Source organism: Poecile atricapillus, chromosome 9 (genome assembly GCF_030490865.1).
Source record: "Poecile atricapillus isolate bPoeAtr1 chromosome 9, bPoeAtr1.hap1, whole genome shotgun sequence".
Classification (NCBI taxonomy): Eukaryota; Metazoa; Chordata; class Aves; order Passeriformes; family Paridae; genus Poecile; species Poecile atricapillus.
The window spans coordinates 21279515-21291758 of record NC_081257.1 but is presented as its reverse complement, the minus strand read 5'-3'; the positions used below and the strand labels follow the sequence as shown (position 1 = coordinate 21291758).

Genomic DNA, 12244 nt, shown 5'->3' with positions numbered 1-12244 from the left:
TGTGCCAAGGCTTCTACTTTCAAAAACAATCTCATATATCCATGTTCTCATCCAGTTAAGTGCTGCCTTGCATTAGAAAACAATTCAAGTGGTATTTAGCACTAAGGCTGACATACCATTATTTTTTTTTAGGACTTAAAGGATTCTCTTCAGCATTAATTTGATGATTTAGCCACATCACTTATTTAATTTCAGTCTCGCCATTAATGTCTTTCTCTTACATTTGCCTCAATTGCAAAATGATGTTGTTTAATCATTAGTGATTTTAATATTGGTTTCACTAGTCCAGCTTTAGTGATCTGTACTCTCAATTTTCTTCTGGTTTAGTGCTCATAATGAAAATGTTTTAAGAAGAATAATGAGTTACTTGTTTCAGCAGGGGGCTGAAGCAGGACCAGTGGGAAGCTCTGTTGGTACAGATCAGTCTGTGCAGAAAATTGATGAGTTCTGTGCCCATTAACCCTTTGATTCTGACCTGGAACAATAACTTGTGAGGGTCTTCATTGTGTATTTTATCTGCAGCAAAGCCTCACTGGATCCAGACCATAAAGGATGTGGAAGTTGCTGTGGAGGACACTTTATACTGGGACTGCAGAGCGAGTGGGAAGCCCAAACCATCCTACAGGTGGCTGAGGAATGGAGAGCAGCTGGCAATAGAGGTAACTTTCTGTTTGGGAAAAGTGGTGCTGTGTACAATTAACACAATGCAAATTGGAGAATCCAAAAGTTCCTGGTATTAGTCAAGAGAAATCTTTGATACCGGGTTTGTGATTTTTGAGAGCACCCTGATGAGGCCTCAAAAGCTGCAAAGACAAACTATGCTGTACAGAAATATTCCAGCTAAAAGCACATCTAAAAACAACAGAACCACAGAAAAAAAACGTTAGAAATGGCTGGAGAAGGAAGTTTAATAATGTTATAAATAACTATAAATAAGGGATGGAGAGCTTGAATTATTTTACTGTATTTGCAGCTGGCATTTCATTAAAGGTAGTAAGAAAGTATTTCCAACTTCTTGACAAAACTCTTGAAGATTCGTGGGTTTACCACTACTTGTTGCAAAGAGTGGAATACAAACATCAACATAACATAGATATTTGCTTTAATGCAGTTGTCAGAGCAAATTAATTGAAATTAGTGCATTTGGTGACAGAGAAATGAGGTTGAACTTAGAAGGTGAAAGGTGAGAAATACAGAACATGATCTGATATTCCTTATTTATTGATTTGAAATCTCCCTGCTGCATTGGAAAGCAGCCCCGTTTTCAGCTTGTCAGGAATATTGCCTGATTGCTTCTCCAAGAAGCCGTTTTGCCCTTGGCCAGTGCCTTGTGCTCAGCACCAGCTTTTGGGGAAGAAAGGGACATCCAGGTGAATTCACTGGAGGGCTCTGAAAAATGAGCAGAGCACTGGAAAGCATTTCTCACATCGTGCTGCCTAAAAGGAGTGCTGGTGTTTTGTGGACAGGTTAAATGAGGGAGCACAAAATCTCCTCTGGGTGATTTAAGAGCATTGTCGCTGTGTCATACAGAGACACTGAGGTAATGGGCTTTTTTTACCTCAGGAAGTACAAAAATACCTTGGAATCATTCATTCTCCTCATTTCTCCAGTTTGGAGTGTTGCTGTCCAGCCTTTTGGCTGATGTCAGGGCACAAGGGTGATTTCCTCTGGAAACAGTGAGGGAGCTCTTTGAGACCCAGCCCTGAGGAGACACCAGAGGAGTTCTCTGTGTGCAGTGATCAGGTGTCTTCTGCTCCTTGGCTGCAGTAATCCCTCGTGCTGGGTCTCCTACACAAACATCTCTTGGGGTTGTTCCACTCAGCTCTCCCTTGCTCCATGAGCAAACCTTTTCTGAGAGCAGCAGCTTGGGATGCTGCAGAGGAGATGAGACATGGAGACACTCAGGCTTTTTCCTCTTTGGGACTGTTTTCTGTCTGTCTGAGCCCCTCACGCTCAGCTGGGACAGGAGCTGAGCTGTCCTGGAGTCCCCCTGTGCTTGGGCCAGGTCCAGATCCAAAACACAGCCCCTAGAAAATGCTTTTGGCCAGGTAGTTTGGGTTTTGTGCATTACTGTGTCTCTGGTTTTCCCCAAAGGTTGTTCCCCAAAGCTGATGCTCTTTTGTTTTTGTCTTTCTCACTCGGTTCCTTTTCTCACCAGTTGTGCCACTCAGATTAGTCACTTCCTGCTGTAATTGAGCTTTCCAAGGATGAGCAGGGTGAGAAGACCCAGACACTCGAGTAGCTGTGCTGGCTCCAAGGCACTTCACTCTGTGCCTTTGGTTTAGAGGCTGCTGGAATATTTTCTGCAGTGTTCCAGCGAGCTCATTAGCAAGTGGCCGTGTGAAATAGTGTGAAATGCCAGTGCCATCTGCACACATTGGGTACTCTGCTCTGTCTGAGGGGGCTGGTAGGGTTCTGTCCGTATTTCTGGAGAAATAAAAGGGCATTTGAGATTGACAGACCTCAGTGCAACAGGGCAAGTTCTAAGAACTACTTCGTGCATTGAATTGATCTCCATGAATAGCTGATCACCATTGCTGTACCATGATGCAGTCAGATCATTTCTTTTGGAACTGTTTTCAAGATGATGCTTTTGCATTTACCCAATTCATTGTACTTATGCTGTCCTATTTCTGTTCCTTACTTATTTTAAATTTTTCACAGGAAAATATATCATCAATAAAGATATTTTTCTTAATATTCAGGGAAGGATCCAAATTGAAAATGGTGCACTTACAATATCAAATCTAAATCTGACAGATTCTGGCAGATACCAGTGCATAGCTGAAAATAAACATGGTGTCATCTCTTCGAGTGCAGAGCTCAGGGTTGTAGGTAAGATGTTCCTTTTTTCACTAAAACACAAACCTCATTATCCCTCTCCACACCCCCTCGGATTTAACTCACTCAGCTGCTGCCACTGAAATAAAGCATTTTTGTCAACCTGATGTCTTTATCTGCAGAGCTGAGGAGTTGAGTCATCTGCTGCCAGAGGATTTCCAGGCCAATCATTCATTTAAAACAGAACAGGATAAATTATTCACGAGGGAAAGAGCAGGGATGGGGGGTTGGGTTTGGGCCAGAGGATTAAAAGCTCTGGTGTGGCGTGGAGGTGGTGCTGGCTCCATCAGCTGCTCTCACCTCTGTGTGGGACACCATGGGGTTAAAATCCTCTGTGTGGAGCCCTTGTGGAGCCAGGGACAGGGAGTGACACTCAGCATCCACCCAGCCTGTGCTGGGGCTGAAGCAGTGGCAGCTGTTTGGTGGAGGGAACACAACTCACACTTGTGCAGTTTTCCCTCCTGTAACAGTGCTGTGTTCTGGGGACACAGGTTATTTATTTCCTTTGTGGTGGTGATTAGCACATGCTCCTTGCTCTCCTCAAACACTGAATTTCCTTTCAAAGTTCAGTGTTACTATAGGGAGAGGACATGAGCCTTTTCGAAACTTAATTCATGAAAATTTCACTCAGAATGAGCTACACTCTCATTTCCTGTCATCTGGCACGTGAAACTGGGAACCTTCCAGTTCCCTGAGGTTCAGTGAGGCTCCTGGTGTGGTGCTGGTTAGATTGATCAGAGAAATGTGCTCCCTTCAGCAGAGCATCCAGCGGGGCAGGTGCTGAGCACTCACTGGGTTCTTTGAGCTTTGGTCACTGTGATCTTCTGTTCTTGCCTTGTTGAGTGCTCACCTGCACAGCTGAGACCTCTGGTAGCAGGATGAGGTACAAAAAAGGAGGAGAAAATACCTAATTGCCAAATAGAAGATCTGTCTGACCTAATTAATGGTGTTAACTATGTTTGGAATCTGAGAAGTGCTGGTGTAAGTGCTAAATAGTATCATTAATATCACTGAAGGTGCTTTATTTCACTACTACCACCCCTTCTGTTTTAGCTTCTGCTCCAGATTTTTCCAAGAGTCCGATGAAGAAACTGATCCAGGTTCAGATAGGCAGCACAGTTGATTTTGAGTGCAAACCCAAAGCTTTCCCTAAGGCCAAATGTTCCTGGAAGAAGGGAGGTGAGCAGCTACACGAAAATGAAAGGTATCACATTACATTGGTTTATTTGTTTTAATCTTACAAGAAGCTTTTGTGTGTGGTTTTATGCAGTAGTGTCAGCTGTAAATCCAAACACTTGTAAAGTCTCTCTGAAGTCTGGCTGGCCTGGGGTTTTTTGCTTGTTGTTTTTTTTTTTGTTGTGATGGTATGAGAGCACTGAGAGTGCAAGTGTGGTGCTTTCTGTAAGGTCAAGGGTCAGATTTTGTTTTCAGCTTAATGTAGAGTTGGGCCTGATTTAGAGAGAAGCAGGTAATGATAGAAAACTGGGAATGCAAAGCCTGTACAAAAGTACTAAAAGGCTTCAGCAAAATGCTCTGAAAATGTTGGCAAAGGGGCAATAGAGGTGTGTTCCAGCCATGGGGATGATATAGCTGAGAAAAGAAGGAAAAGTTAATTGGGAGGTCAAGAATAGCAGATGAAAACATGAAAAGAAAAGGAAAATGCACTTCAGGTTCTTTCCAAGCAGCCATGATGCTACCAGGGGTAACAGATGTCATCACTGTTTACGTGATAGTGGATGTGTTTTGGGATTGGAATTCTCAGGGGAGAGTTTGTGATTTACCCATGCCCCCAGCTATTGATTTCCATCAACATGTAAATGGGTTTTTTTTCCAGCAATACCTGTTAAAGCATTATTGAATTAGTCATAAGCTGAAACTGCACACATGTGCTGGTTAAATTGTATAAAAAGACATTTTTATGGGGCAGGGCTGTACCTCTGCTCCAGAGCAGCCTTTGGTTTGCATCTCTCCCACACTGGGCATTGCTGCCTTCCCAGCCTTTCTGTTCCACATTTCAGTGTTTCCACAGACTGGGATTTTCAGGGGGTGAACTGGGGCAGAAAAGCAGCTCCTTGGAGCAGAGGTGTGGTTGGGAGTTCCAGGTCTGATTTCACACAGGTACAACCAGTGTGGCACTCTGGGCATTGCAGCTGCAGCTCTTCAGGGCTCAGGACAGGCCGTGCACACTCACAGGAGCCAGAACTGGGTTTTGGGAGTTCACTCTGGCCCAGGTCAGCTTTATTGAGTCACACACAGGCTGCAGCCCCAGCAACAGCCCTGGAAGTGTTTGCTGGGAGCAGTGGGGACAGGCTCCTCTTGGAACACTCTGGTGTCACACTGTGCTTGGCAGGATAATTCATGGGCAGAGAGTGTCCACAAGGCCAGACATGAGACTGAGGAAACCAAACATTTTGAGGGAGGATTGCCATGGCAGTGTGATTCGAGGAATGTGTCCCTGCTCCTCTAGGGCTGGGTGTTGATTTGTACAAAACTTAGCCTGGCATCAGGAAACTGCTTCTGAATTAGACAAAATTCTTGTGGTCCTATTCCTGTAGAACACCAAGTTGTCCTTTTCTTTTGCAATTTCTAAACACAGGATTTGCTCCCAGATAGATAAAACCTGGAGAGACTGCAGTGGAGACCTTTATTTGTTCCATCTTTAATTAGGCTGGGGCTGTCTTCTTGTACCCAGAAGCTTTGGGCACTGTCATCTTTGCCCTGGCTCTTTGTTCACAGGGGCCACAAGAGTTTTCATCTGTTCTGGTGTTAAGTGTTGTCAAATGTGACAATTTGGCAGAAGTTGGGGCATCTGTTGTTGCAGAGCTGGATGTGGTGGCACAGCCTCACTGGCTGCCTGCCTGCAAGCAGGCGAGCAAAAATCCCTTTCAAAACAGCACTACTCGCTTATTGAATGCTTCTAGCCTTTAATTGAACAATATTAATGTATTAAATTAAGCTGTGACCTCTAAAATTCATGTGAAACTCGTTGCCTTTTGATGGATCTCAGTCGGTTTTGTGACTGCTTTCGTAAAGCGCGTGCAAAAAAAGCGCAGCGCCTGATTTTGTCCATTCAGGAAAATTCCTAAATTGTAAATTCCTTGCTTTTGTCCTTGTTCCATTTCCATCAAAAGTAGAATGGTAGCAGTTTCATTTGGGATGATAGTACCAGGCTGAAGAAATCAACACTCAATTCCCAAACCTGAATTGAGTGTGTTGCTGCCTGCTCAGGTTTATGAACATAAATTACAGCTGTTACTTCTGCCAAGTGCAGGTAATTCCAAAATATGACCCAGAGTGTCTATTTCTGACAACACACTGTAAATGGCTTCCAGAGGAAGCAGAATAACAAGAATAATAATCCTGAATTAATCTAAATGAAGTAAACTCGCCTTCAGAGAGGAGCAGAGTGTGGTTCTTTGCGGAGCACCCCGGAGTTCATTACTGTCTGCTGTGAATAATTGCGATCCCTGGATTTCATGCGGTTCTACAATTCCTGCAATTCGGGGAAGGGTTTCAAATTAGCAGAACATTTTTCAGCCATTAACTCCCTTTCCAGTTGAGAAGTCTGGTGGGGAGGGTTTCCTCTCTTTTAATTGCAGCAAACAGGAGGAACGAGTTTCCTCCCACAAGGGAGGTCCAGCGTGGACAACACCTGGGAGAGGTGGGGAAGCAAAAGGAGCTGAAATTTAATTTCCATCAGCATGGCTAGAATTGATATGTCTCTAGAAAACTCCTATTTGAATTATAAAGCACAAATACTTGAATTTCTTGTCATCAGAGAGCTTGGGTTTCAATGAGGTGCTGACCATAATGCTTTAGTAAAGCCTGAGAGAGTTTCATTTTGATGGCGCTGTTGCTCGTATTCTTAATTTATTTTTAAATGGTGCTGCTTTTTTTGTATGTAGAAGATTTGGATAATGAGTCAGTAAATTTTAATTAAATGAGCTGAATACAGTGTGTCTTGTGGAGGGGAGAAAATATAATTCAAAATGGATTCATGAGCTCTGGGCTGAGAAATCGCTCAGCATTGAAGAAAGCAATCTTGTTTCTTGTTAATTTTGCGAAGTATGTGATTCTTTTTTTTTTTTTCCTAGAATATCTTTAATAAAGAGAGCTAAATATTAAAGAGCAATGGAGTGCAGAGAGAAGTGAAAGCATAGGATAACGTGCAGAAGGAAAGACAGAAGATGGGAATTAAATTTATCGGGTGCCTGAGAGACCTCCACCTCCAAATGGATGAATTTTTGTCTTTTTGTCCTCCAGAAAAGGAGGATTAGATGTTTAACCAGAGTTAAATGCTCCTGGTGCTGGTTTAACTCACCAAAACCAGAATAAATCCTAAAATAGCTGCGACCCAGACATAACCCCTTCCAAGATATCCTTAATGTTTTATGTATGTTCATGACTTAATTTTCAGTTTGTGCTTGACAGTCACTGCCTGTGGGCTGCAGTGGGTCCTGAGCTCCTGCCTCAGATACCTGACTGGAACAGGGTTAAAAAACAGGATTTTGTGCAAATGCAGAGCAGCATTTCACCTTTAAGCAAACTCACCTTTATTCCTAGATGTTTCTAAATTTACCAAGACTAGAAAAAGATGAGAAGATGCTGCAGAAACTTCACTGAAAGACTTTCCACTGCAATTCCATTAGGAAAACTCCAGTTTTAGCAGCTTTCATTGTGGCCAAGTGATGGCAAATTACAGGAGGAAAGAAATAAATGATCCCTGATAAAAAATTGCATGATACTCAGAAGTATTAGTTAATGGCTTTAGCTTTGCTGCAGTTTGAATTAAATACTTTTATTCATTTTGTGTTACAGTTTGAAATGCTATGATGTGAAAAGTAATGCATTTACTTACCAGTACTTGCATAGGATTAATTAATCTGCTTTAATTTAGTTGGGATTTGATTGATACATAAAAAAGACACTTTTAGCTCAGTTTTCACTGTTCCTTTGCACTGAAGTGTTACAAACTGGAATGTGTTTGTGTTTATTACCATATCAATAAGGGTTATCAATAAAATAGTTGAATTTTTTATGATTTTTTTTCTTTTGCTGAATAATCTGACAAATGGAACAGGCAGTGATTCCTGAGTCTGATGATGTCTGAGAGTTCAGTAATAAAGCATTGCCTTGGGAATGTGAGCAGGTCTGCAGTCATTAACAGCTGCATTAATGACACCGAGTTCTGGTGGAACCTAAGGCACATTCTGTCTTCTCTCTCTAAATACCAATATATAAAGAGGTGTCATTTTTAAATAAGCATATAAAGAGGTATCATTTCTCTCAAATTGGGAACCCCAGAGTCCTGAAGTTGTTTAATCCTTCTCCCCATCTGTTGATCTCAGTGTCAGGGTGTGGGTGTGAGTTAAGGGGGTTTTATTTGGCTGTAGAGAAAAAGAATTTCCCCAAACATCATTTCCCCCCCCAGTTTTGCTCAGGAATTAATGAGAGATGAGTTTGTCAATGATGCTTTGATCTGATGACCAAGCAGGTCCTAAATCCATCTCCAGCTGGAATTGAGGTGGATTTAGGACCATCCCTCTCCCCATGGTCCCTTTTAAAGGGCTGAAGGTTTTGTGCCATTTCCCAGGGCATCAGAAGGGTACAGGTGGTGGAAAATGGAATTTCCATGGAAAATTGCTGTCTTTAAGCCAAAGGTTTTGGAAAAAACACCTGTAGATGCAGAGGATGCCAAAGGCTGGATTGTTATTTCTGTGTGTCACAGGTGTGGGTCTCTCCCTGGCAGTGTGCCAGCACCACGTGTGAATATTGAATAATTCTAAGTAAATTAAAAGCTGTGGTTTGTCTCGTGTTTCAGCAGGAGGGGCAGAGCTATTTTGGGGTTTAGGATTTCCATAGGCTCCGAGCTGCATTTACTGTTTTGTGATTGGAGAAAGTGGAGCATTGCTCCTTTTCTGATTTACCAATAAAGGTCTTATTTCCACTAGAATATTTTTCTCAAATTGATTTTTTTTTTGGTGTATTGCTTGTTTATTGTTTTTAATTCTAGAAAAAAATATTCCTGATTATATCTGGATTTTAATAACCTTTCTGTTAAATTATTTTAGGCAAGCTAGGCTTGCAGGTAGCTCAGAGCACTCTAAAAGTGATTTGTTTTAATTAAACAATAGACATTTTCAGGTTTATTCCCTGATCCTGCTTTTTCCTTTGTTTGATCTTAGGCTTTGTCAGCACTTGGGGTTTCTTTAGTTTTGTATTTTTTCTTTTGGAAATTGCATCAAAGTAGATGAAGCCTCAGCCAGAAAGTGCAACAGCACTTGCTTGTAACCATAATTGATATATTTTAACACCCTTTTTTGATGTCATTCTAATTACCTATAAAATGTATCACTCATGTCTTTAACACATTTAAAATACCTATAAACCATATGGCAGGGTTTAATTAATTTTAAATGTTCCATCTAACATGAAGTGCAGCCAAATATGACTTAGGAATTTTCCAAAACAAGTTAATGAACCTCAGGGAAGTCACTCATGAGGCACATCCTCCCTTGAAAAAAACACCTCAAATGCCACCACATCAGCTGAGGTACCTCAGGATGCTTTGTGGTTATAAATGGATTAAACTGCCTATTTATAGCTCTTTTTCTCACCCATGCTTTTGTCTGTTGTTGTTCTAACAGGGTGCCTTGTTATCTCTGGTAATTTGCATCTGCTAATTTCATTATTGCACCACCTTTGCCAGAGGAAGAGTGCTGAGAGATGAAACACCTTTTTTTAAGGAAATACAAAATGCAATTTAAACTAATTAAGAAAAAAATCGTTTAAAAGTTGTGTGTATTTCCTATATTGTAATTCCAAAAATCCTGGCTCCTTGCAGGGAGCAGTGCAGCTGTGGCAGGAGTGCAGATTCCTGATTTCAGAGCTTTAAAAGCTTTTGAGGGTGAGGTGAATTTTCTGTTTAGGGAGTGGGGCAGTGGAATTCCAGAGCCCTGATGGATTCCCACTGCTCTGGTTCGAATTTAGGGAATGTGGGTTTGGGTCAGACGAGTTCAGCGTGCAGGGTAAGATCACTGAACCCTTGATGACCCTTTCATGAAGAAATTTTCCCCAAAATGCAATCTGAGTCTCCCCAGGCATTCCTCTGGTCCTTGTCACCTGGGAGAGGAGACAGCCACCCCTCACTGCCACCCCAGCTCAGGGACTTGTGGAGAGTTTATCCCAAAACAGCAGAATTCAGCCCCAGATCTCAGCTGGGAGCAGTGATGGGGATCCACTGACATCGTTTTACCTCGAGAGTGTTGGAAATAAAAAGAGCAGCAGAGGTGTGTAATTAATTCATTCCTTTTGTAGTGAATAAAGCAGCAGGTTAATAACCCAGCAGGTGGAAGTGAGCAGGCAAAACCCTCCCAGCTCTTCTGAGGGAGGGAAGGTGGCAGTGTGGAGTTTGAGGACATTTGCTGCCTTTTCCCCTGAAAACCGAGCAGGACTCCAGCAAATGCAGGCAGAGCTTTGCCTGGAGAGGTTTTGTTTGCTGCTCTGCTCATTCTGTAGCTCAGTTCAGGGCATTTCCAAACCACCAGCCAGCCAAGGTGCTGTGCTCCAGGTTGGTGCCTCTCAGGTGGGATGTGAGAGAAGAGCTCTGAAGTTCTTTTGACTTGGGCATTTCAGGAGAATGGGTACCTTTAGTTAATTACTGTGGACACTGTATGTACATTCAGTTATTTTGCTGCTTCAGGTTGTCTTAGGGTAAAAGTTCCTGCAGGTGTGGATAGAACAGATGGGAGGAGAAGAAATTGGGAAAGAGGGAGGCAAATCTGCCTTACCTGTGCATCCCTCCAGTGCTGCTGTCTGGGATGTCACCTCTGCTCTGGGGACATTCCTGCTCCTCAATCCTTGCTCTGGCTTTTCTTCTGTCCACACCTTCTGTAGGCACCTCCCTGCTTTTCCAGGCTCTCACTGCGGGAGGTTGTGTGGGGTGAAGGGAATTTCCTGTCCTGCAAGGGCTTCCACAAAGGAAGTTCATGGACAATCCTATGGAGTTGTCATGGTAATCACAGTTATTTCAAAGTTGCTGTGCAAGATTGCTGGAGGTAAACAACAAAAGAGCTGAGAATTATTCCAGTTTCAATTGGTGCAGCTAAAAAAGATGGAGCTCATGTGGGATTCCTCTGTTTCACACACAATCATGTGTCCACATCTCTGAAAAACTTGGTTTCTACTGGTGTCCAAAATAATACATGGTTGACTTCAGATCTGTTGTGTATTGTCAGTGGATGGCCACAACATTTTCACACCCTGGCCTGGTGATTGTCCTGGTTTCAGCTGGCAGAGAGCTCATTTTACAGTTTAACATGTCCTAGATAACAATAAGGTATGAAAACATTTTGTCTACAAATGCTGCACCTTTTAAAAATCTCGTAATTTTTTAGGGTGACACTGTTGAAGGATGGAGGACTAAGGATAGCCAACGTGACCAAGGGGGATGCTGGCAGCTACACCTGCCTGGCCACAAACCAGTTTGGAACAGCCAGGGGCTCCACCAGCTTGATAGTTACAGGTGGGTGAGCTGGGACACAGGGGCTGCAACTGGAATTACAGACTCAGGAGCCTGCAGAGATGTGGTAGAATGTAAAGAGTGTGAGAAGTTATTTATTTAATGTATAAAGATAAAAGGATAGCTGTTACAGCTCTTTTATTAGTTGAAAAGACACTAAGGGATTTTTCTGTCTTTGGCAAAGATATTTCTCAGATGTGAGGGAGTTCTGAACGCTTCTCTCCCTCCTCTCACTTCTCTAAACACTAAATAGTGCAATTATGCTTTTAAGTTTGTGGGGGTTTTTAATTTGTTATGAAAAAAACATGTCAATCAAAAAAAAATCTTCAAGGTTATTTTATATTCCTGTCAAAAATCTGTTTTGCCCAAAAGAGGTTTAAATGCTGTTTGCTTATGGAAAAAGATGTGGTGGAAACTCCAGCTGCAGGGGAGCATTCAGGGGCTCCATGGGCAGTAGAACACAGTCTTTCAAAAGCAAATTTTATACAGAATTGTTGTTCAGAGGGATCCTTCCTCCAAGTCATCCATTCCCGGCTGTTGATTGAGATACTGGATGAAAAGAGCCAGGAGTTTGGGAAGTTTATCTGAAAAATATTTTCTCTCATAATGTTCTTTTTCAAGGATTTTAATACCTGAAAGATTTCCCAAACTCAGAATTATCTAATATGCCACTGCATTACATATCCTGTATATCTCATAGGTCCAAACAGAATTATTTCGTTCAGTGAATTAACTGCTTCATGTTTTCAGCCTGTGCTCCTAAATGATTCATGTCCCTTTATATACAAATAATAGAATTATAAACAGAGAATTCCTAGGATTGAATTTTATTTTTACAGTATTTACAGTAGCTGAAATTTTTCTCTCTTAATGTGATTCTGG

General features: G+C 42.1%; 1 protein-coding gene across 2 annotated transcripts in view; it reads left to right on the top strand.

Annotated features, from left to right (window-relative positions):
• LOC131582311 (contactin-3-like) overlaps nt 1–12244 on the top strand; it is a 93810-nt gene that overhangs the window by 67266 nt on the left and 14300 nt on the right. For both annotated transcript variants that reach the window (XM_058845325.1, XM_058845324.1), the window contains exons 7-10: nt 523–659; nt 2706–2835; nt 3895–4045; nt 11238–11365. In XM_058845325.1, the coding sequence (XP_058701308.1) occupies nt 523–659; nt 2706–2835; nt 3895–4045; nt 11238–11365 (546 nt within the window). The remainder of the gene's footprint in view (nt 1–522; nt 660–2705; nt 2836–3894; nt 4046–11237; nt 11366–12244) is intronic.